General features: G+C 46.5%; 1 protein-coding gene across 3 annotated transcripts in view; it reads left to right on the top strand.

Annotated features, from left to right (window-relative positions):
- Positions 1-22,902, top strand: part of ZFYVE28 (zinc finger FYVE-type containing 28) — a 135,970-nt gene extending 113,068 nt beyond the window's left edge. For 2 of the 3 annotated variants that reach the window (XM_068149599.1, XM_068149596.1), the window contains 5 exons: positions 2,766-2,920; positions 3,438-3,554; positions 4,639-4,743; positions 17,900-18,003; positions 18,925-22,902. In XM_068149599.1, the coding sequence (XP_068005700.1) occupies positions 2,766-2,920; positions 3,438-3,554; positions 4,639-4,743; positions 17,900-18,003; positions 18,925-19,056 (613 nt within the window). In that variant the 3' untranslated portion in view covers positions 19,057-22,902. Of the gene's footprint in view, positions 1-2,762; positions 2,921-3,437; positions 3,555-4,638; positions 4,744-17,899; positions 18,004-18,924 lie in introns of all 3 variants that reach the window. The other variant, XM_068149598.1, reaches the window with a different exon arrangement.
- The last annotated feature ends 802 nt before the right edge of the window (positions 22,903-23,704 follow it).

Genomic DNA, 23,704 nt, shown 5'->3' with positions numbered 1-23,704 from the left:
ATCTAGTTCCAACCCCCCTGCCATGGGCAGGGACACCCTACACTAGATCAGCCTGGCCAGAGCCTCATCCAGCCTGGGCTTAAACACCTCCAGGGATGGGGCCTCAACCACCTCCCTGGACAACCCATTCCAGGGCTTCACCACTCTCATGGGGAAGAACTTCCTCCTCACCTCCAGCCTGAATCTCTCCACCTCCAGCTTCGTTCCATTCCCCCTAGTCCTGTCACTACCTGAGATCCTGAGCAGTCCCTCCCCAGCCTTCCTGTAGGTCCCCTTCAGATACTGGAAGGCCACAATGAGGTCACCTGGGAGCCTTCTCTTCTGCAGACTGAACAGCCCCAACTCTTTCAGTCTGTCCTCATAGGAGAGGTGCTCCAGCCCTCTGCCTATCCTCATGGCCCTTCTCTGGACACCTTCCAGCACCTCCATATCCCTATTGTAATAGGGGCTCCAGAACTGGAGGCAGTACTCCAGGTGGGGTCTCACCAGAGCTGAGTAGAGGGATATAATGACACACACACTGCAGTTGTCTCTGTCATGAGGACCATGCTTGTCTTGGAGAGCAAGTTTGTAGTGCAAATGTGTATAGCACTGTAAGATCAAACAAGAAAACAAAGCAGACCTTACTTGGCCAGGCACACAAACTCCTTTATCTGTATATGTGAGGATTTGTGTGAAGAGACAATCATCTGCCTACATAACACTGAGAATCGGGGATTGCTTCCTGGCTTTTGCTGCTTTTCAGCTGATTCCTTCATAAGCCCTGACTTTTTCATTGTCTTGAACACAAGAGCTTTCCACAGTGACAGGCTCAGTGTTGTAATATAGAGCTGTATCCCCTATGGAACAGCAGAGGAAAAACAGTGAGAATTCTCTGTTCTCAGTATGTTTAATAAAGCTGCTGCTTGTGGTGCGGAGGGAACTGTAGACACACAGCTAACATCTTTAAAACAAGAATATGGAAATGGTCTCAATTTGCCCCAGGGGAGGTTTAGGTTGGACAATAGAAGAAACTTCTTCCCTGAAAGGGTTCTGAAAAGACCGGAACAGGGTGCCCAGGGAGAGGTGATTGAATGCCCATCACTGGGGGTGTTGAAAAAGGCAGAGATGTGGTGCTGAGGGATGTGGGTTAGCCCCAGACTAGGTAGAATTAGAGAATGGTTGGACTGAAGGATCTTAAAGGGCTCTTCCAACCAAAATGATTCTGTGATTCTATGAATTTGGTTTTGTTAATGGCAACAGATAATAGAGAATCTCCTGCAAGCCTGCTCATTACTCTCTCTGAAAGAATGAGAAGCCAGCTAAGGTGCTCATACTTTTTCCATCCTTAATCCTATCAATAATTAATCTCCAGTATTTATTTATGTTCAGTGATATTTTCAACAAGGCTTTTAAGCTTGTTTGGCCTAAGCAATTCATCTTTGCATTTTAAAGGGTTATCTGTATAGCCTGCAGGTAGAATTTCAAACCTGTATCAAAGAGAACTTTGTGAGAACAATTACAAATGTTAACCATGTCTGTTATCCTGCCAGAACTATCCATGCATACTGCTATGGAGATGAGATCTGCAAGATGGCAAACGTTTCAGCACTTGAAAAAAGGCAGATTGAACTCAGAATGTGTTAGGAACTACTTCATTATCCCTGCTGCTTATGCAGTCAGTAACTTTTTTATATGGTATTTGGCTGTGTAGTGAAGAGTGCTGGAGTTTTGGGTATTAAAAGTATGATTAAGTTTTTTGTAATCAGTAAAAAGATTAATTTCTTTCCAGTGTGGGTGAAATAGTTCAGTGTTGCTCTCTCTGAATGTAGCAGAGGAAGAGAAGACCTCTGTGTCCTAAAGTCACCATGGTGCATCCTTGGGACTTCAGTGTAGTTACATCCTGCACCCTACTCCCAGTTAAGGATTTTTCCATTGGCAAAGTTCTGCTTTTTCCTTAAGTGCTTCCTTTAAAAAAACTAAATCAATCAATCATCATTTACAAATAGTCCAGGGAAGCTGGATTCCCACCAAAGCTTCCCTGCAGTCTCAGGTTCCTTCAGGCTTCTCCCTAAAGGGCTGGGGTTGCATGTGTGAGAGGGTGGAAATGACTGGTCACTGGGCGTCTGGTTTGTAAAAGAAAACTGCAATCTCCAGTAGACATTTGGTGACACATCTTACTCTCTCTTTGCAGCTAATGAGCCATTCTTTTGCACTAGTTGGACTTTCTACAGTTAGATATCTGAAGGGCCTCATCTGAGTCTCTGCTTGGGGAAACTCTATTTTATTGCTCCTCTTTCTATGTTTTTTTAGTGTAAGGTTATCTTTAGATTCTATTCACACTATTTTAAGGTACCATAATTGAAAATGTCTTTTTTCCCCTCCCAAATTAACTTCCACATTAATAAATTTGCCAGTGCTATCCCTCTTGCAGGTTTTTTGGTGGAGTTCTGGTGTCAGGATGGAGTTTTGGGAAGAGGTTCGCGTGAAAAATCGCACAGCACTTTGTAATAGCGAAGGAAAATGCAGTGAAATACAGACAAATGATTTTCTGCTTCCAAGTTTTTTTGCAGCTGTGTCACAGAGTGAAAAATCAAATGTGATGGTGGCTGGTTGCATGTTGATGAACTTCCACAAGAGCTTACAGCAATTAGTTCCAGTTTGCTAAGAGTCTTGCCCACCTCATAAATCCGTTAGGATTTGCTGAACATCCTGAACAACTGAGTGAAGATTTAGAGTACTTCACATTCTTTCTGCCTTTTTTTTTCCCCCCCCTTCTCCAGCAGCAGTTTAATGACAAGTTCTTGTTCATCTGATGACATTGATCAGGAAGAAATCCAGCTGGCTCTGCAGGCTGCTAAAATTGCCACACGAGAGAAGATCCGCTCCAGATTTCACGGCAGCAATGATCTGATTCACCGCCTCTTTGTCTGTATCTCAGGTAGGAGAGCAGCCTTTTGTGCTGCATGTAAAAACTCTTCCTCCTGGTTTCAGGCTGTGTTTCAGGGCCTAAGTGGCAGACTGGTCTAGAAATACCTCTTAGCTGGTGAGAACTCAGAAGTGGTGGTGCAGACATCTTAGACCTGTGGTGATCAACCTGTCACATGCCCAAACTGTTCGACTTCCAAGTGCTTCCTTTTACGTGGCACTGCCCTGTGTGTTGAAGGGGAGCAGTTTGATGCAGCTGTTGTATTTTGATGCAAAAGGGATCTCTGTGTTTCTTGCTAAAGGATGTGGAAGATATTTATCCAAATTACAGGTAACATGAAGGCTAGAGTCGAACTTGGCCATGCTGGAAAGTTAGTTGTAATGTTTCATTTTTGTACCTAAGACAAGCAAGCAATCCCCTCAAAAATAAGTATGAGGCCATTGCTGGGAGCAGCAGGCAAATGTGAATGCTTTTTGTAAGGGTGGTGTACTACTCTGGTAGTGATCTACAAATTTTCTCAAACTCCTAGGTGTTGCTGACCAGCTGCAGACAAACTATGCTAGTGATCTCAGAAGTATCTTGAAGACCTTGTTTGAAGTTATGGCAACCAAACCTGAAACAGAAGACAAGGAGAAGCAAAAGAAAGGTGAAGACATCTAACCATTTATTTTTCTGTAGTGAATCGCTGTTAGTAGCCCCATGGGGATCCATGAACAAGAATTTCCTTAACATTTTGTGCAGTTTTTGACATGACTCAGCCATGCAGTGATTTGACCTAAGTTTGGGAGGTGTCATGGAAACAGACTGTAAACAGGTTGAAGCCAGTGGAAATAGGGGTAGGCACACAGGAGCACGTTTTGAGGCAGATGTTAAGAGTCAAAGCCTTCAGAGCCCATCTGGTCATTTCCATATTACTGTGTAGAACAGTATGCAGCCCATATAGTCATAACAAAATGTATACAAGGCTTGGACTTCCTAGTTTTGGTTTGTTTGGTTTTTCTATCCTCACCCTTGTACTGTTTCACACTGGACGTGTTTTGCTTTACCAAGATGTGTATCTTTGATTCTGAATGTTAAATAGCTGTGTGAAGAGAGCAGACTCTGAGCATCCTCACTAAAATGCTGAAATCTGGCCTGCCTTGAGGAAACTACAGAATGCTGAATTTGGCTTCAAGACAGAAAAACACTCACTTTTGACTTCTAGGTAGTTAAGATAGTGGAACCAGAACTAGATTGTGAACCACAGGGGTTGGAAGGGAGCTTGAAAGATAATCCAGTCCAACCCTCCTACCAGAGCAGGTCACACAGGAACACATCCAGATGGGTTTTTAATGTCTGCAGAGGAGGAGACTCCACAACCTCTGTGGACAGCCTGCTCCAGGGCTCCAGCACCCTCACAGTGAAAAAGTTTATCCTAATGTACATGTGGAACATTTTCTGTTTCTTTGTGAAGGATCCAAGCTAAGAACAGGGAAATAAAATACAGAATGTACCTGAAATGCTACAAGTAAGAGGACTATGTGTCCTATAATGGCAGCATCTTTCACTTCTCTTGTTGTTCCAAAGAAGAAAAGAGGAGAATTTTAAACTACCATCTGTGGCAGGGCAAACAATAAAGCCAAAGGTCTAAGAAGGTGCAGATATCTGACCCCAGAAGTGCTAACATGAATAGTTTAAGTGCAAACTGGAAAAAAACATAAAATGTGAACACTTTTTGGTTTGTTTTACAGTTAATCAGGGTTTAAGGAATGCAGCTTTGGAAGACTGTGCTTTGTGTCAAGAAAGTATTTCATCCTCAGAGCTCGCAGCAAAGGCCAGAGATGGGGACTTTGAAGGTACTTTCTTTTTCTCTGAGAAATAAAGTGAGACCACACTGTATAAAAAGCCATGTCCTAATGAAAAGAAAACTCTCTTAAAATCCAGCTCTGGAGAACTGCTGTAACATCTTGTCCTGGTATGGTTTGGAGACCAAGTCAAATGATAAACCAAGTGTATTTCTTGCGGATTCTTTTTCTCTCACAGCTTCATGGAACTCTGATCTATTAAGTGTCGTATTAGCATAGAATCCCAGAATGGTTTGGGTTGCAAGGGAGCTTCAAGATCATCTAGTTCCAACCCCACTGCTATGGGCAGGGAAACCACCTACTAGAGCAGCTTGCTCAAGGTCCCATCCAGCCTGCTTTTGAACACTGCCAGGCTTGGAGCTTCCACAGTTTCTCTGGGCTACCTGTTTTAGTGCCTCACCACTCTGCTGTGGAAGAATTGCTTCCTCATGTTTCATGTCAATCCAGCTTCTTCCAGCCTCTCACTCCATGCCTTTGTGTGAAGTCCCTATCCAGTCTTCCTGTAACTCCCTTCAAGTACTGGAAGGCTGCTCTGAGGTCTCTCTAGACTCTTGTCTTCTCCAGGCTGAACTCTCTCCGCCTGTCCTCACAGCAGAGGTGTCCCAGTCCTCTTATTGTTATGGCTTCCTCTGGACTTGCTCTAAGAGCTCTATATTTAGCTTGGAGAAGACGAGGCTCAGGGGAGACCTTATTGCTGTCTACAACTACCTGAAGGGAGGTTGTAGACAGGAGGGGGTTGGTCTCTTCTCCCAGGCAACCAGCACCAGAACAAGAGGACACAGTCTCAAACTGTGCTAGGGGAGGTTTAGACTTGAGGTGAGGAGAAAGTTCTTCCCAGAGAGAGTTGTTAGCCATTGGAATGTGCTGCCCAGGGAGGTGGTGGAGTCACCGTCCCTGGAGGTGTTCAAGAGGGGATTGGACGTGGCACTTGGTGCCATGGTTTAGTCATGGGGTCTGTGGTGACAGGTTGGACTTGATGATCTTTGAGGTCTCTTCCAACCTTGGTGATTCTGTGATATTCTTCTTGAGTTGAGGGCTCCAGAGCTGCACACAGTTCTCCAGGTGGGTTCTCAGGAGAGTGGACTAGAGGGGGAGAATCCCATCCCTTGGTCTGTTGCCTATGCAGCTTTTGAGTGCTCTACAAATTGTCATATCCAGAATGAGAAAGTTCTGTTCAGTATTGTCTTTGATCCAGCACATGACATTACAGCTGGCAGGTTTCAGAGGGCAGTGCAAGATGCAAAGCCAGAAGGAAGGTCGTCTTAAACAAATCTAAAGCCATCTTTAGTATCATTTGCTCTTTGTGGAGGCCCTGCTTTTTCCCATGGTAGAAGTACCTTTTGTGTTTTCTTCACTTGTATCTTTGATGGAAATACTTTGCCTATTGTATTCATGTTCCTTACCGTGTTTCTAAGGAAAAAAAACTTCAGCCAAGTCTGCTGAGGTTACTGAAGAATGGTAAGAGTGAAGAAAAAATGCATGTGTAAATCTGAAAGTTTTGGTGGGGATTCAAGCATTTGGATTGCTCAGAAGCTTTTCTTTCTCTGTTTTTGAATCTGAGCTGCAGTGGGAGTGCTTAGGTGTCAGTTATGGGCTGGTGTGGTAAACACTGTATAAAAAATGGATTAGAAGATAGCAGAGCAGTTGCATTCCAAGAATAAGGAAAGAGAAAGTAGATGTATGAGATGGAGCAAATAAGAAAGCAATCAGCTTTGATCTTCAGGCCTGAGTGGTGATTTCAGCACACCCAGAGCCCAATTATCCAAGCAATGGTATCTCTGTGGTCAAGTGAGAGAGACAAGACAAACATCATCTGTGAAACTGCAGCTGAGCTTCCCAGAAACTCAAGTGTGCAGTCATTTCCCTCTGGTTTGAAACTCTGATCTATTGTTGTTCATCTGTCCATGTAAGCTGCTCTTCTTCCAGGAGAGGTTCAGAGTGCTGGATGGCTGAGAACTGAGTGCTAAGTGCTGTATTTCTCTCTGCTTGGATGCAGAAGGGGGGGGGTGGGGGGTGACCAACAGAGATGTGGTGTGGGTTCATGTCATTTGTCATTAAGATCAGAAATCACAAAGGGAGGGGGGGAACCCTACTCTTGAAGATTAGGTTTCAGAGTAATGCTCCATATTTATAAGTTCTATTGTGCTTATGTAAAACCCATGGCTTGCTTGCTTGCTCACCCTTCTTCTGAAGCTGCAGGCTAAAGGATCTCGAATCTAATCTCTTTCGAGCAGCAGGGCTAATTCATGTGTGCTGCACTATAGAAATACTATCTCTTCTGGAGGAAGATGATTTGGTAGCAGATAAAGAGCTATTCAATAGTCATTTTAATTGATTTTTCTATTGTGCTGTAATTCAGAATGTCACAGAAGGTGCAGGAAAGAACAAATTTTCAGGCAACCCCCTTGCCATGTATAGGCTGTATTGGAAAAGAATGCAAGAGATTATTCATCCTCTACCACCTCAGCTCATCTTCTTTTGTTTTGAATCGATGCCTGATGCTGTCAGGGAATTTGACTTACAGAACCTGCAAGCCAGTTATTCTGAACTGCAGGATGCCTGAATAACCTTCTCACAGTGAATGTACATTTTGTCATGGCAAAGTCACTTCACTTCTCTGGCATGTTATTCAGCTTTTAGGGCTCCTCAACTTTTTATTGCGTCTTCTATCGGCACAGGGAAGGTTTTATGTTTTGGAGAAGTGCAGCCTGTGGCTTTGGATGTTATTTATTGAAATAGAAGACAGCAGTCTGAGTGCTTAGGTGGGATTGTGGTTGCTTAGGTGGTGTTATGGATGCATAGGAGTGCAGTGAGATGGAGTTTTTGAAGTTAGAAGGGCCCCTGCAGCACCCAGGCAGCATGAGTCAGTTATGCCCTAAGTGTGTGATAAATCCTAAGCCATAGATCAATGGAATATGCAGGTAACCACAGCAAAACCATCCCCTTCCCTGCACCTTTGTTCCTTAGCAGATTGCCCAGGATCCTGATGTCCAGGTGGGTTTTGAAAAGTCTGAAGTAGAAAGACTCCACAGCCTCTCTAGGGGGGGAAACAAAACAACACCAACAACAAAAGGCAAATCAGTAGCTCCTCCCTTGTGCTGTTGTGGCAGTACATGAGCATATATCACATTGAGGAGGTCCAGCAAGCTACCTGCCAGAAAAGCTTTTTCCAATTATCCAATAAATCCCTCTTACCGAAAGTACCAAATGTGTGAGATTGCTTCCAATCAATGGGAATAAACCCCACAACCCACCACAGGCAGAAAGCAAGCCCAGCAACCTGAACAAATAAATGGGCTTAAGATTCTACTGAAGGTTCCAGCCTCTGCTCAGATTATGAAGATGAATCACTTGTTTTTGTCAGATTTCTCATTCTTACTCTATATAAACCCCACCAGCTGGTCTGGGTTGTAAAACAAATATGAATGTTTATTATGAGCCAACTGACATTGGCAAGGGTATAAGAGTTAAATCCTGTGACCTTCTGAAGGTTGAAATACAATCAACTCCAGATTAATTGGCATTCCCCAACAAAAGCATTTTCAAGAGAAGAGATGAGCCTAGGGTGTATTATGTTCAGCTTTGCTGTCCTAATGCCTCAGGGCTTGGTGGTTGGGGTTTTGATTTTAGGAAGCAGATATATTTGTAGTCCATAGAGCATAGAAGGCTCTGTGTTTTCATAGAGAGAGAGAATATAAAGCAAATATATTCAAGGGAAATATAAATGTAAGATGAGTTTATACAATATTTCATAGGTCAAGTCTTCAGTACACTGACCTTTCGTGGCCTGGTTGTGTGGTGGAGAAGATGGAAAGCTCTGTGTAGAAAAATCACACAGTAGCAGCAGCTGCTCAGAAGAAAGCAGATTGGGCTCTTTGCTACTAGTGCTGCTTGCTCTGGATTGCAGTAACAGCAGAAGGCCCCTGTCTCCTGGCACCTTTTGTGGGTCTGTCTTTCTCCTGGTGAGCTGTGAGAAGATTAAGATAGAATAGAATTAACCAGGTTGGAGAAGACCTTTGAGTATCATAGCATCAGTCAGTGTTGGAAGGGACCACAAGGATCATCTAGTTCCAACCCCCCTGCCATGGGCAGGGACACCCCACACTAGATCAGGCTGGCCAGAGCCTCATCCAGTCCAACCTGTCACCCAATACCATCTAATCAACTAAACCATGGCACTGAGTGCCTCATCCAGTCTCTCTTGAAACACTTCCAGGGATGGTGACTCCACCACCTCCAGGTTATTGGGAAGTTCCTAAGATGCTGCTTGGGACAAGCTGCTGCTGGATAATGAGCTGACCGAAGAGGCTTGCATGGGACAGGGAGTGGGCATTGTGGCTCACACATGGATTATAGGATACCACCATGTGTGAAAAATGTAAAAAATTAGTTAACCTAATATAAATATATCCCAGCCAGGACAGAGCTGCATCATTCTTTAATATATATCACAGCTTTAGAAAACCAAACCTCAGGGAAACAGGGATCTGATGTCTTTCTGCCATTTCTGTGTCTGAGGTCATGTTTCTAACCCCAACACAAAACCTGGTTTGCATTTGCCAGTGGGTTCCCATAGATTCCCACACAGAGTAACTTCTTTTCTTTGGCCTTCATAATGATTTTAATGTATTCTCCTCTTTATCTGTCTGTATATGTGATCAAGCCTATCACTGCTGACCATGTTTGGGAGCACTACATTTATCCTGGTGAGCTCAATGGTTTCAACAGTGAACTTTTGACCACACATGTATTTTGGGGATGGTTTACAAGTCAGTTGTCCATGTCATGAAGTTACAGGGTGGCTAAGGAAGTGAGTTACACATCTTGTCTAGGAATAAGCATGAGACAGCTGTGAATGGGAAGGCTTTCTCATGGGAAAACAGGAAGCATTCTGGAGCTGTTGGTGCTCTGTGACAATATTTGCTGTGGCATCTCAGCTTTCTCTGCACCCATACATTGATTTTTAGGTTTTTTTCCCCTCCTTGTCCCTCTATCATCAATACAGAGCTGCCTTGCTTGCTACCACCTAGCTCCAACCCCAGCCATAATGGATTTGCTGTGGCTGCCAGTACAAGTGTCTGCTGGTGCCAAATGGTGCTAGCATCTGTTTGCTGCACAACAGCATGCTATTTCTCCTTGATCCCTTTCCATCTTGTAATACTCCAGCCCACCCACTTCTGCCTAGTCACAGGTTCTCCCTGCTCTCCAGCCAGCAGCAGAAGCACAGTTCAGTAAGGTATGGTCCCGAGGCTCCAGCTCTTGTTCTTATTAGCAGAAGTCAGAAGGTTTTGAAAACCCACCCATGCTACTCTGTGTGCAGAGTCTAATCACAGTGAGCCTACAATTAGCTGTCAAACCCTAGCTGAATGCTTCAATTACTATTTCTTTTTCTGTGTTTGTTGTTCTCTATGCTCCTGTGGCCACTCTATTATTTATAATCATGACCAGTAACATCTTCCAAATGGAAGAAGTTGAATTCCCGCCTAGTTCAGTGGCCAAACAGTCCAGACAAGGCTTTTCCTTATTCAACAGCTGTGCTTACAGGAGGTGAGAGAAGAATCTAGCATCAAGTTTCCTGTAATGAGGCAGTGGTTTACAATCCACAGAGCATATTTCATCGTGCACAGAAAGTTACAGACTTCGGTACAGCTTTTATGTTGTCTTTCAAGCTCCATGCTTTGGGGAAAGCTTTCTACAGATGCACAGAGACTCCATTCTAAGAAAGCTGTTGGGGGGAAAAAGTTGTACTTGAAGCTGCTAAGTCTGTCCCTCTGCATCCTCCCTCAGCCCTGAAATTGTCATCCAATAATTTTGTTGAAGCAGAAAATTGAAAAATGTCAAGCCAGACAATCAACACTGAAGCTGCTGAGCAAGGGTAAAGGTTACTTCACTACAGTTTCCTCCTAGGACTCTTACAGAAAAGTCAGAGGTTCCCCTGAATGACATGTGGGAAATAGTGTGATAAGGGAGTAAAAGGTTCATTTTGTCCTGGCAGCTGGAGGAGTGAAGTAATGAAACTCTGATCTAGAAAATGTTATATCTACTACGGAGCCATAGAGTCCTAAAATGGTTTGGGTTGGAAGGAACCTTGAAGATCATCTGGTTCTGACCTGCTGCCACGGGCAGGGGCACCTCCTAGTAGTTGTTCAAAACTCCATCCAGCTTGGCTTTGAAGATGTCCAATTCAAGGCACCTCAGTTCTCTGCTTCCCATACTTCAAGCTGTGAGCATTTACAGCTTTTGCTTTCCTCAGAAGAACTCCAGCCAGCCTGTCTGACCCTTCTTTGCCACAGTGAGGGTAATGCACACTGATAGTTGCAGCAGTGCAAGTTCACAGGCGGCTGGGGCAGCAACCCTCTCAAGGTTAGCTTGGTAAAAGTATGATCAGGGTTATGCTTTAAAATCTAGTACACATTAGTGCAAGAGGAGCTTTCCCTTTGAGCTCTGCATCGGGGATAGTTGATAAAAACAACAGATGTGGAAGAGAGTGTTTCTCTGAGTTGTCTGGCCAGGCATTGGAACAGGCTGCCCAGGGAAATGGTGGAGTCACCATCCCTGGAGCTCTTCAAAAACACAGCTAGACATGGCACTTCAGGACGTGCTTCAGTGGCTGTGGTGCTGTTGGTTGACAGTTGGACTTAATAATCTGAGAGGTTTTTTCCAACCTTAATGATTCCATAATGCAAACACTACCACAAGCTTAGGGTTTAGTAGCTGCTCCTCAAAAGGGAGTTGTGGTGGGCTTGCTTTCTGATTTGTTTGCTACCAGAGTATAGATCTGCTAAATTAGGGCTTCTTCAAGCTCCAACAACCTCTGGGATAATATTCTTCTCCTACTCCTGGCCCAGTCTCTGGGATGATTCTTCTCCAACCATGACCCAATGTCTTGTCTCAGCACCAGTGAACGAAATTTCAGGTCTGATATTCGGTCCATGCTGTTGATAGATCTGGGTCCAGGCTCTCCTCATGTTTTAGGAAGCAGAGGTGTTCTCCTTGGCTTGGTAAGATTAGGTGGACTGCAGTAGGTCTGTTGTTCTTTAACATCTTCATTGATGATCTGGATGAGGGCATTGAGTCCATCATCAGTAAATTTGCTGATGACACCAAGCTGGGGGCAGGAGTTGATCTGCTGGAGGGTAGAGAGGCTCTGCAGAGGGACCTCGACAGGCTGGACAGATGGGCAGAGTCCAAGGGCAGGAGATTGAACACATCCAAGTGCTGGATTCTGCACGTTGGCCACAACAACCCCATGCAGAGCTACAGGCTGGGGTCAGAGTGGCTGGAGAGCAGCCAGGTGGAGAGGGACCTGGGGGTACTGGTCAATGGTAGGCTGAACATGAGCCTGCAGTGTGCCCAGGCAGCCAGGAGGGCCAATGGCATCCTGGCCTGCATCAGGAACAGTGTGGCCAGCAGGAGCAGGGAGGTCATTCTGCCCCTGTACACTGCACTGGTTAGGCCACACCTCGAGTCCTGTGTCCAGTTCTGGGCCCCTCAGGTTAGGAAGGAGGTTGACTTGCTGGAACAAGCCCAGAGAAGGGCAACGAAGTTGGTGAGGGGCTTGGAGCACAGCCCTGTGAGGAGAGGCTGAGGGAGCTGGGGTTGCTTAGCCTGGAGAAGAGGAGACTCAGGGGTGACCTTATTGCTGTCTACAACTACCTGAAGGGAGGTTGTAGACAGGCAGAGGTTGGTCTCTTCTCCCAGGCACCCAGTACCAGAACAAGAGGACACAGTCTCAGGCTGTGCCAGGGGAGGTTTAGGTTGGATGTTAGGAAGAAGTTCTATGCAGAGAGAGTGAGTGCCCATTGGAATGGGCTGCCCAGGGAGGTGGTGGAGTCACCATCATTGGATGTGTTCAGGAGGAGACTTGATGGGGTGCTTGGTGCCATGGGTTAGCTGTTTGGGTGGGTTGGATTGGTTGATGGGTTGGACACGATGATCTTGAAGGTCTCTTCCAACCTGGTCTGGTCTATTCTATTTTAGCAAAATAGATTTGCATGTGCTTTTGGAGGGTGTTTACAGCAGCTATGATCTTAATAGGCTTGTGGTTTCCTTAAAGCTCCAGCAGCTTGGATTTATGTGACATCTGTAACTTTCATAGAACAGGACTTTTTTTAGCTAATGAAGTTGTAGAGACAAGGTAAAGGTGATTCTAAAAGCTGCAGCAGAAGTCCAGTAAAAACTGTCATGATTTCTGGGAAATGGTGATGTAAGACTTTTTTGAGTAGACTTGGGAATATGTTCTTTTCCAATGTGTTTTTGAGTCTTCATACTTACTTAGCTTTATCTTCTGCCTTTCTTCTTATTTCTCTAAACTTGTTTCTTATTCTTTTAAACCCATGTCTTTTTCCTTTCCCTGCTTAGTTTCTGTACAGGCTTTTAATGTTTCCTTCTTAAATGTATTTCCGTAGCCTTTCGATCTCGTTAATCCCTTCCCTCCCTCGCTCCTCCTCTTTGATGTTTGTGCTGTAGTCTTCATCTGGTTCCCAACAGACTTCTCTTAGCTCATTGCATGATAAAGCAGGGGGCCAATTAGCCTACCAAGAAGGTTTTTCCCTCCTTCCCTTGTACAAATCCCTGAAGCACAGGCAGAGACTCTCTGGATGGGATGTTTCCACTTGCTGCCTCATGCAGAGCTGATGCAGCAGCATAGCCTGGAGAAGGACTACACCATAGAAAGCCTTGGGGTACAGAGCTGCTGCCCACCTTCCAGCATCTCCTCAGGCTCCTGCTAGGGGTTTAATTTGTATAATTCACTCTGCTCTTCGTAGTAAAGCTTCATCCCCTCCTGAGACTGCTCTTCAGAGAATATTTTGAGCTCCTAATCCATGGAAAGCCTGATAACTCATCGCTAATACACATAAATCTCAGTGGCTGCTCCCCAGGCTGAGTGAGATGAGGCTGGTGAAGAGGACCAAGGGGTGTGATCCCCTTGCCACTACTGGGCTCAGAAAGACCAAGTCCCTCAGAGAATCACAGAATGATAAGGGTTGGAAGGGATCTAGTCCACCGAGGTCAGGTGTCCAGACAGGTTTTGAATGATTCCAGAGATGGCAACTTCACAACCTGTCTGGGTAGCCTGTTCCAGTGCTCTACCACCCTCATTATAAAGAAGTTCCTTCTCATGTTTAGATGGAACTTCCTGTGTTCAAGTTTGTGCTCATTACCTCTTGTCCTGTCGCTGGGCACCGCTGAAAGCCTGATACCCACCTTTTAAATACCTATAAGAGTAAATAAGACTTCCTCTCCCTGCCACTCCCCAGTCTTCTTTTCTCTAGGCTAGAAAGCCCTTCGTCCCTCAGCCTCTCTGCATCAGAGAAGTGTTCCAGTCCCCTAATCAGCTTTGCAGCCCTTTGCTGTACCCTCTCAAACAGTGCCCTGTCCTTCTTGAACTGGGGGTGGTGGTGCAGAACTGGACCCAGTACTCTAGATGAGACCTCCCCAGGGTGTGGAGTAGGGGTTCATTCATGGCTTCATCCTCCTGCCAGTCTGAGCACTTCAGCTCCAGTCCAGCACTGCCTTCAGTTCAAGTGCATGCTCTCAACCTGGAGCCTGTATCTGTGTAATGTTCAGTGCAAGGCCCTTTTCACTCATGCTGGAAGCTACAGCACAGGGCTAATGGCCCCCAGTTCATCATTTGGAACCTCATTCCAAGCCTGCACCACGGAATGATTTGGGACATTTCTCTCCTGATTCCTCCCCACACAGACTTTACTGACTGTAGCTGGGTGAGGAGGATTAAAGCAATTAATGCTTGTAGAGCATTTGGAATGATAAAAGCTGTTACATAACCAAGTGTTACTATTTGGGGGTGTGCTGCAGTGCAGCAGATATTGGTGTGAGCCATGAGAATGTTGGCAGGGCGCTGCAGCCCTGAAAGGATGGGGTGTGGGGCTGGCCACATTGTCCTGCCAAAGGGTCTTTGTTGTTCTGGGGTCACTCTCTGGGGGGGAAAAGAAGTGTCCTTTAGCTTGCTCTGCTGATGCCTTTTGTCAAGCAGCAGATGTGACAGCAGTGTGGAGTGTCAGTCCCACTAACCTGGGAGAACATTCTGTAGGGAGGGTTTTAATGTTGCTGTGCACTGAATGCTGCTGAGGTGTGATCTAATCTTTTATGCCTTTGCAGAAACAAAGTTTGCAGGTGAATTCATCTGGCAGCCAAGTCGTTCTGCCACCACAACCCAGGGATGATGTAACTGTTGTGTGCTTTGGAGGTCGTTGTTCACCAAAATTCCTGTTTCTCCTGGGGTTTTGTCAGGCCCTGTGTAATGGGTTAACAAAAGAGTTCAGGAAGGGAGATTTTCAGCCTGCAAGAGACAGCACAAGGCACTGTTGAGTAACAGGCTTGTGCTTCACACCTTTAGAGTCTGGAGAACAGGTCTGGTGAGGGAACGGGGGTTGTTTAGTCTGGAGAAAGGATGCTGAGGGCAGGAGACTTCATTGCCCTCTACAACTACCTGAAAAGAGGTTGGAGTGAGGTTTTGCTGACAGCACCAAGCTGGGGGCAGGAGTTGATCTGCTGGAGGGTAGAGAATCTCTGCAGAAGAACATCAACAGGCTGGACAGATGGGCAGAGTCCAAGGGCGTGAGATTGAACACATCCAAGTGCCAGGTTCTGCACGTTGGCCACAACATCCCCAGGCAGTGCTACAGGCTGGGGTCAGAGTGGCTGCAGAGCATCCAGGCAGAGAGGGACCTGGGGGTGCTGGTTGATAGTAGGCTGAACATGAGCCTGCAGTGTGCCCAGGCGGCCAGGAGGGCCAATGGCATCCTGGCCTGCATCAGGAACAGTGTGGCCAGCAAGAGCAGGGAGGTCATTCTGCCCCTGTACACTGCACTGGTTAGGCCACACCTCGAGTCCTGTGTCCAGTTCTGGGCTCCTCAGTTTAGGAAGGAGGTTGACTTGCTGGAACGAGTCCAGAGAAGGGCAACAAAGTTGATGAGGGGTTTGGAACACAGCCCTGTGAGGACAGGCTGAGGGAGCTGGGGCTGCTTAGCCTGGAGAAGAGGAGACTCAGGGGTGACCTTATTGCTCTCTACAACTACCTGAAGGGAGGTTGTAGACAGGCAGATTGTTGGTCTCTTCTCCTAGACAGCCAGTACCAGAACAAGAGGACACAGTCTCAGGCTGTGCCAGGGGAGGTTCAGGTTGGATGTTAGGAAGAAGTTCTATACAGAGAGAGTGATTGCCCATTGGAATGTGCTGCCCAGGAAGGTGGTGGAGTCGCCATCACTGGAGGTGTTCAGGAGGAGACTTGATGGGGTGCTTGGTGCCATGGGTTAGCTGTTTAGGTGGGTTGGATTGGTTGATGGGTTGGACACGATGATCTTGAAGGTCTCTTCCAACCTGGTTTGGTTTATTCTAAATGGGAGTTGGTCTCTTCTCCCTAGTAACAAGTGATGAGACAAATGGAAATGGACTCAAGTTGTGCCAGGAGAGGCTTAGGTTGGGATATTAAGAAAAATGTCTTTGCTGCAAGAGTGGTCAGGCACTGAAACAGGCTGCCCAGGGAGGTGATGGAGTCACCATCCCTGGAGGTGTTCAAAACACCGTGTAGACATGGCACCTGTGAATCATAAACTGATATTGAGAGTAAGTTTCACTGGGCAAGTAGCTGGGGAGGTTGCAGAGAAGGGAAAGAATTGGAAAGGAAAGTCTATTGGGCTCACTGCTATTGATGCTTCATCTCAAGCTGGCAGTCCTGCATCTCCTCAATGCTGAAGCAAAACTTACCTTTGAAGCAGGAATGTTAGCTTAGTGTCCCTACAGAACATTTTCTGATGAGCTGTTCCTGGGAATGAGGTGAAGGCTGCTGTGCTCTCTCTTTTTTAATTCACCCCAATTGGTCATTTTTCTACACACAGACTTTGGGTTTGGTTATTGTCCTTAGAGATCAGAGCAGTTTGTTCCTTAAGTGAAGCTTCCTCAAACTAGTTTGTCTTCTAAAACAGCTGGATAGCCTGTAAGAGCTGAGTCAGGATTTGAAGTTCAGTCACCAGCTTTTTGGACATTTCCTGCAGTGAAGGCTGTATCCTTTTGCCTGGAATCTGACAAAGGTTGCACTGTGACAAGCACATGAAAACCAGTTGTGTTTGAACAATAAAATGGATTTTTCATTTGTCTGCCTTCTGCTGGTGGTTGTAGCCCTTTTGTGCTCTGCATGAACTGCACCATGTAGTTTGGTGTTTGATAATATGCTCCTCGAGGCAGGGATCTCGCCTCTCAGGTCTATAATTCAGCGGATGCATGGGTCACACACTCCAGTGCTTGGAGAGAAGCTGCATACAGGGAGCTTGGGTGAATCAACCAGCTGTTCATGTTTACTGTGTCCATAGTCTCCTTCTGGATAGAACTCTCTTTGCCCTTCATTTGCTTATTAACAGTTTTATTAAGCAATGGGCTCCATCATTTGTACACCTGCAGTTTTAGATCTCAGAGGTCACGTCAGCCTGACACCAGCAGAAGTGAGCCTAATACCTCCTGCTCTGCCAAAACCAAATTGTTTCCTTGCCTGGCTTTTATGGGAGGTTAGAGAGCTCACAGGAGAAATAAACAACTGAAACATGCTGTTGGGGATGATGGTCGAATTCCTGCTCTGTTAAGTCTTGTACACTTGATTTTGTGGTTTTGCTGTAGTTACTCATGATTTCCAGTAAGGGTTCTAATAGTTTAGCAGTCAGTAATCAGGCTTGGAGCTTATTACCTTGCTTGCCTAACTGCAGAACAGCAGCCAACCTTGCTGTGGGGAGGGCTGAAGAGGCTGGGTATGGTCTCAGCTCTACGCTTGCCTTGCATTGACAAACCCACCTGTGATGCAGTTCTGCTTTGAGTTTCTTGTCTTCATACTTCCCTTTTGCTTATTTCCTTTTCTTTGCCCCTCTGTTTGACTAGGGTATATTTCATTTCAATCCAAAGCTGCCATGTGCTGTTTCAGTGCCTGCTGTGCTCTGCCCTAAGGTGGGCACCTGGCAGAGATGGGGGGAGTGGAGCCCTGGGCATCCTGCCTGTTTGCAGAGCACCTTGAGAAACTCAGATGAGAACAGCTGCTGTTACATTTTATTCTCCCTGCTCCCCTGAGGCTGTGGTAATCTCGTGTTTGTTTTTATTGCCTTTTGATTTATGTTCCTTTTTGCTGCTGTGTTTCTGACAGATCCTCCTGACTGGGTTCCAGATGAAGTCTGCAGCTACTGCACTGCGTGCAAGGCTCCTTTCACAGTCATTCGCAGGAAACACCACTGTCGGAGCTGTGGCAAGGTAATGACTCAGTCAGACATGTGAGGAGTGATCCACCGAAGGGAACAGCAAATCTCTGCCTGCCCCGGGAGCTCAGCCGCGCGGCGCAGCGCGTGCGCTTGGCCGGGGCTCTCGAGGCACAAGTGGGTTTGTGTGTCTTGGCTCTCAACTGCTCAGCTTATGTTTAGAAAGTGGGTGGGAGGGGGTTGGCTTTTATACAGCAGTAAGCATTTGTCTGCTTAAAAAGCAGAATTCCCTGCTGAGATCCTGGAACGAGCGCCCCAAACTCAGAGTCGCTCTGGATGAGTGCAGTAAGCTTCACCAGGCTGTGGCCTGTGCTGCCAGGGGGTGATGTGTGGCTCAGCTGCAGGGACACCATGTCCCTTTGCTTTCTTTCTAAACCTCTGCAGGAGGACTGTGATGTATAGAGCTGCCTCTCAGCCAGTTTGGGGGATGTAAGAGGGAGGGAGGGAGAATAAAACAGTCATTTGCTGCAGGAAGCCAGAAACCTGCAGTCCCGTTTTGCTTGCTTGCTGGTGCGCAAGTTCAAAAGCAAGAAGGTGGAGTGGGTGGCTGTGTTGTCTTTCAATGGATTTGCAGGAGCAGGAACTTTGGAGACATTTGCAAGTATTCCTCTAGTCTTTCTTTAAAAGCAATGGAGAGAGGTGCTTCATCTCTTCTGTTGGAGCTGCCTTCCCTTGTGACCTGCAGAGACAGAGCAGCCTGCTTTGGCTGATGCCAGTGCCTGGGCACAGCCAGATGAAGTGGTCATGGGCTTGTGAGCTGCCTGCAGAGCTTTGACTTGCTGTGCTGAGGGGGGGTGGTGTTGCCAGTCAACAAAAGCCCAGCATGTACCATCTTCTCTGCTCCCTCCTTGAAACCAGTTTTGCCCCCTCTAGTTCTGCCAAGGCCCTGAAGTGACATCTGCCTCTTGTTTTGCAGATCTTCTGTTCCCGCTGCTCCTCCCACTCTGCTCCATTACCTCGCTATGGTCAGATGAAGCCTGTCCGTGTTTGCACTCACTGTTACATGTTCCATGTCACTCCTTTCTACAGTGACAAAGCTGGTATCTGACATAGTAAACTACTGGTGTGTCTGCTGGACTGATAGATTTGACCTAAGCCAAGAATTCACTTGCAAGAGGGACCCCGTGAGGGCATGGAGGCTGTGACATCCATCGTTATGAGTTTTGTACAGACAGTTTATACTGCATTTTGCTAAGCTGCTAAAGGGAAGTATGAAGTGGCTGCAGCTCTGGGGCTGCAGTACAGTCTTCCATAAATGTATAACATTCATGTTACGATGCCATATGCAGAACAAATGCACTGTGGGGGAGGAGACAGGGCTCGGAGTGGAACAAGCATCACTGCTTGTCTTACATGCTAGGAGCAGAGTAACAAATCCATCCCAGCAAGTCCAAATCCTGAAGCTCAGACATGTCTGTGCTCACCACAAAACCAGCATGGCTGTGAGTGTCAGCACTCTCTCCCTGCTGCAGTTTCACTTTCCCATTACTGGATTGGGGGTGGGGGTTTTTTTTGCTCCCCATGCTAAGCAAAACTCCTTCAAATCCATATGACAAAGGCAAACTTGTCTGTGAATCACATAGGAAGCACTGAAGGTCCTGAAGCAGTCTCTTTCTATTGCCTTTCATGTACTGAGCAGAGCAATAACTCCCAGTTGTCTTCTTAAAAATCAAGTTTTACCACTTCCAGCTCCAGCTTTTAGGAGGTTTGGAAATGGTTATGATCTGCATCATTTCTGCTAAACTCCTCTTAGCAAAAGCCTGGCAGAGAATTTCCAGCTTGGCATTGGAAACTTAACCAACTTCTGAGGCAATGGGTACCCAATGAACAAATTCATGTCAAAATACATAGTTCAGTTTAGTTTATGAGAGCTTAGCAGCAAAACTTAGGAGTGATAAACCCTTTCTCCCATGACTGAGGTTTTTTAAGTGTGTTTTGGGGTTGCTTTTGTTTGTTTGTTGGTGGGTTTTTTTTCTTTAAAACCCATGGGGCCATTTGGAAACTTCTGGATCTGTTCACAAAACCCCTGGGGGCTTTCTGAAAACCCATGGAGCCGTCCTCAAAAGATCATGGGCCCATTCTGACACTTAGAAATCCATTCCCCAAGCCCATGGGGCATTTTTAATACCTATGGATCCATTCTCAACCCCCTGGGGCCATTCTGAAGCTTATGGCTCCATTCTCAAATGCCCTGGGGCCATTCTAAAGCTTCTGGGGCCATTCTTAAGCTTGTGGATCCATTCTCAATACCCTTGGGGCCATTCTAAAGCTTATGGATCCACTCCCAACCCCCTGGGGCCATTCTGAAGCTTATGGCTCCATTCTCATATGCCCTAGGGCCACTCTAAAGCTTCTGGGGCCATTCTCAAAACCCCTGGGACCATTCTGAAGCTTATGGATCCATTCTCAAATGCCCTGAGGCCATTCTGAAGCTTATGGATCCATTCTCAAATGCCCTGGGGCCACTCTGAAGATTATGGATCCATTATCAAAACCCTTGGGGCTATTCTGAAGCTTATGGCTCCATTCTCAAATGCCCTGGGGCCACTCTGAAGCTTCTGGATCCATTCTCAAATGCCCTGGGGCCACTCTGAAGCTTCTGGATCCATTCTCAAATGCCCTGGGGCCACTCTGAAGCTTCTGGATCCATTCTCAAATGCCCTGGGACCACTCTGAAGCTTCTGGATCCATTCTCAAATGCCCTGAGGCCAGTCTGAAGCTTATGGATCCATTCTCAAATGCCCTGGGGCCACTCTGAAGATTATGGATCCATTATCAAAACCCTTGGGGCTATTCTGAAGCTTATGGCTCCATTCTCAAAACCCCTGGGACCACTCTGAAGCTTCTGGATCCATTCTCAAATGCCCTGGGGCCACTCTGAAGCTTCTGGATCCATTCTCAAATGCCCTGGGACCACTCTGAAGCTTCTGGATCCATTCTCAAATGCCCTGGGGCCACTCTGAAGCTTGTTGATCCACTCCCAACCCCCTGGGGCCATTCTGAAGCTTGTGGATCCATTCTCAAAACCCCTGGGGCCATTCTGTGTTTTTTTCCAAAGGTAAATATGTGATGAGACATTCCAAAGGTCCTACAGAATGGTCAGCCAGAGAAAAAGGGACTTGTTGTCCATGTTTGTCAGGGTCACTGTGTAAGATGTTGCAGGCTGGTCCTTCACTCATGCTAACATCTTGGGAGCCTTTTGCATTTCTGTGCAATGCCAGACATTTGGTTTTCTCTCCACGTGGGGAGGAAAGCCATGAGCCCCCCTGGGTTCACACTATGGCCACATGCCAACTGCTTGCAGTAAGAGCTCCCCAAGCACTGAGGTGGTGAAGGTGTTTGGACAGGCTTTGAGTTAGCCACATGAGAAGGCAGGCAGGCTGTGCTGTGGTTGCAGAGGGAGGCAGATCAAGAGCCCTTTGCTGGATCCCCTATCACAGTATTTCCTGCCTAGCAGTCTTAAGCGACGCCTTTCCAAGTGATAAATACAACAGCAAACAGGCTGAGGAAGTTGTGTGCGGTGTCATGCTTCACCAAGGTGATCCAGCAAAGCTGACCAGTGCTGGTTTTTACTCATAGCATCATAGTATCAGTCAGGGTTGGAAGGGACCACAAGGATCATCTAGTTCCAACCCCGCTGCCATGGGCAGGGACACCCCACACTAGATCAGCCTGGCCAGAGCCTCATCCAGCCTGGGCTTAAACACCTCCAGGGATGGGGCCTCAAACCACCCCCCTGGACAACCCACTGTTATAATTTATTTATGTTGGGGGGTGGGAGGGGCACATTCCCTTTGTTAAGTGGTTTCATATTCGGTGTTAAGGAACCGTAGGAGGGTGCAAGAGTTCGTCACTCCTGTCGCTTCGAGTCCGATGCGTCGGCTTCACTTAGTTGCAGCGTAATGCACAAGCCTTACGATGCTGTTTGCACAGTGTCAGCTAGGATGTGTTATCCTCACCTTATTGTATGGATGATGATGATTGTTGTTGTTGTTACTCCCATGGAATCCCTTCCCACGGAATCCTTCCCACGGAATCCTCGGAGCGTCGGCGCTCCTCGGAGCTCGGCGAGGCGCGGGGCTGGGGTAGCCGGTGGGAAGTCGGTGACCGGGGTGCAAAGCAACGATACTTCTTCAGGCTTAAATCTCAGGCTTCACATTGCAATGATGATTGCAGTTTTATTTTTTAGAGGAAAAAAAAAAAAGTAAAGAAAAAAAAAAGTCAAGAGAAAAAAGTAAAGAGAGAGAAAAAAAAACCAAACAAAAAGACCAAACCAAACTCAACCCAACAAATCGAATGCTTCTTTTCTAGGATTAGAAAGAAAGAAGTACCAGAAACTTCAGTTGTGAAAGAAATATGCACACAAAAAAAAGTTTGCTTCTGTGGAAAAAAAAAAGAAAGAAAAGAGGAATCTTATTTAATGGACTGAATATTTATTCCAGCTTGTTTTTATTTTGTAAATGCTGTAATTCAGAATCATTTCCATAAATATATTTAAAAGATCTCAGACACTATAGTTTCTTATGTAAATACAGACTCCTATTTCTCTTACTGAAAAGCACAATGGCTATATCAATGCTAATATACATTTGCCTCAAGGAAGGCTTTCATCTTGTAATCTCTTCGGATAATTAAAGTGTCAGGACTTTCTACTTCCATGTGCTGGATTGCTCTTTCATTGCGGGGTCTGCTGATGTGGAGTGACAGCTGCCAGCCTGTCAGACCAACTGCCCTGGAGTCTTTCTCACTTGGCAAGGAGCAGCGAAGAAATGAGTTGGAGTTTGATGGTGGAAGTTGCCTGTATAGAGAATCGTGGAACTGTTTCAGTTGGCAAAGAGCTTTAAGATCCTGGAGTCCAACTGTCAACCCAACACCACCATGGCCATTAAACCATGTCCTGAAGTGCCATGTCGACACCTTCTGTGAACTCCTCCAGGGATGGTGACTCCACCACCTCCCTGGGCAGCCCTGGAGAGGAGGAGACTCAGGGGTGACCTTATTGCTGTCTACAACTACCTGAAGGGGAGTTGTAGACAGGCAGAGGTTGGTCTCTTCTCCCAGGCAGCCAGCACCAGAACAAGAGGACACAGTCTCAGGCTGTGCCAGGGGAGGTTCAGGCTGGAGGTCAGGAGGAAGTTTTACACAGAGAGAGTGATTGCCCATTGGAATGGGCTGCCCAGGGAGGTGGTGGAGTCACCATCACTGGAGGTGTTCAGGAGGAGACTAGACAGGGTGCTTGGTGCCATGGTTTAGTTGATTAGGTGGTGTTGGATGATAGGTTGGATGTGATGATCTTGAAGGTCTCTTCCAACCTGGTCTGGTCTAGTCTAGTCTAGTCTATTCTTGACCACTCTTGTAGGAAAGAAATTTTTCCTCCTCTCTAGCCTGAACCTTCTCTGACACCATTTCAGGCTACTTCCTCTCATTCTAACACTTGATACTAGGGAGAGGAGACTAACACCCACCCACCACCACCCCCCACACACACTCCCAACTTCCTTTCAGGTATGGAGATCAATGAGGTTTCCCCTTTGCCTCATGCATACCAAACAACCCCAGTTGCCTCACCAGACCTTATCTCCAGACCCTAGAGGGGTGGAGCACAAGCACTCAACAGTCCCTTGTCCTGTCTCTTGCAGGCTGAAAATCTCCCTTCCTGAGATAGCTTCTCAGTGGGCACCTCACACACGTGGCAC

This window comes from Melanerpes formicivorus, unplaced genomic scaffold (genome assembly GCF_026170545.1).
Source record: "Melanerpes formicivorus ecotype bairdi unplaced genomic scaffold, bMelFor1.0.p_v2 SCAF_18, whole genome shotgun sequence".
Taxonomy (NCBI): Eukaryota; Metazoa; Chordata; class Aves; order Piciformes; family Picidae; genus Melanerpes; species Melanerpes formicivorus.
The sequence above is the reverse complement of the archived record's forward strand: the minus strand, read 5'-3'. Positions and strand labels throughout refer to the sequence as shown.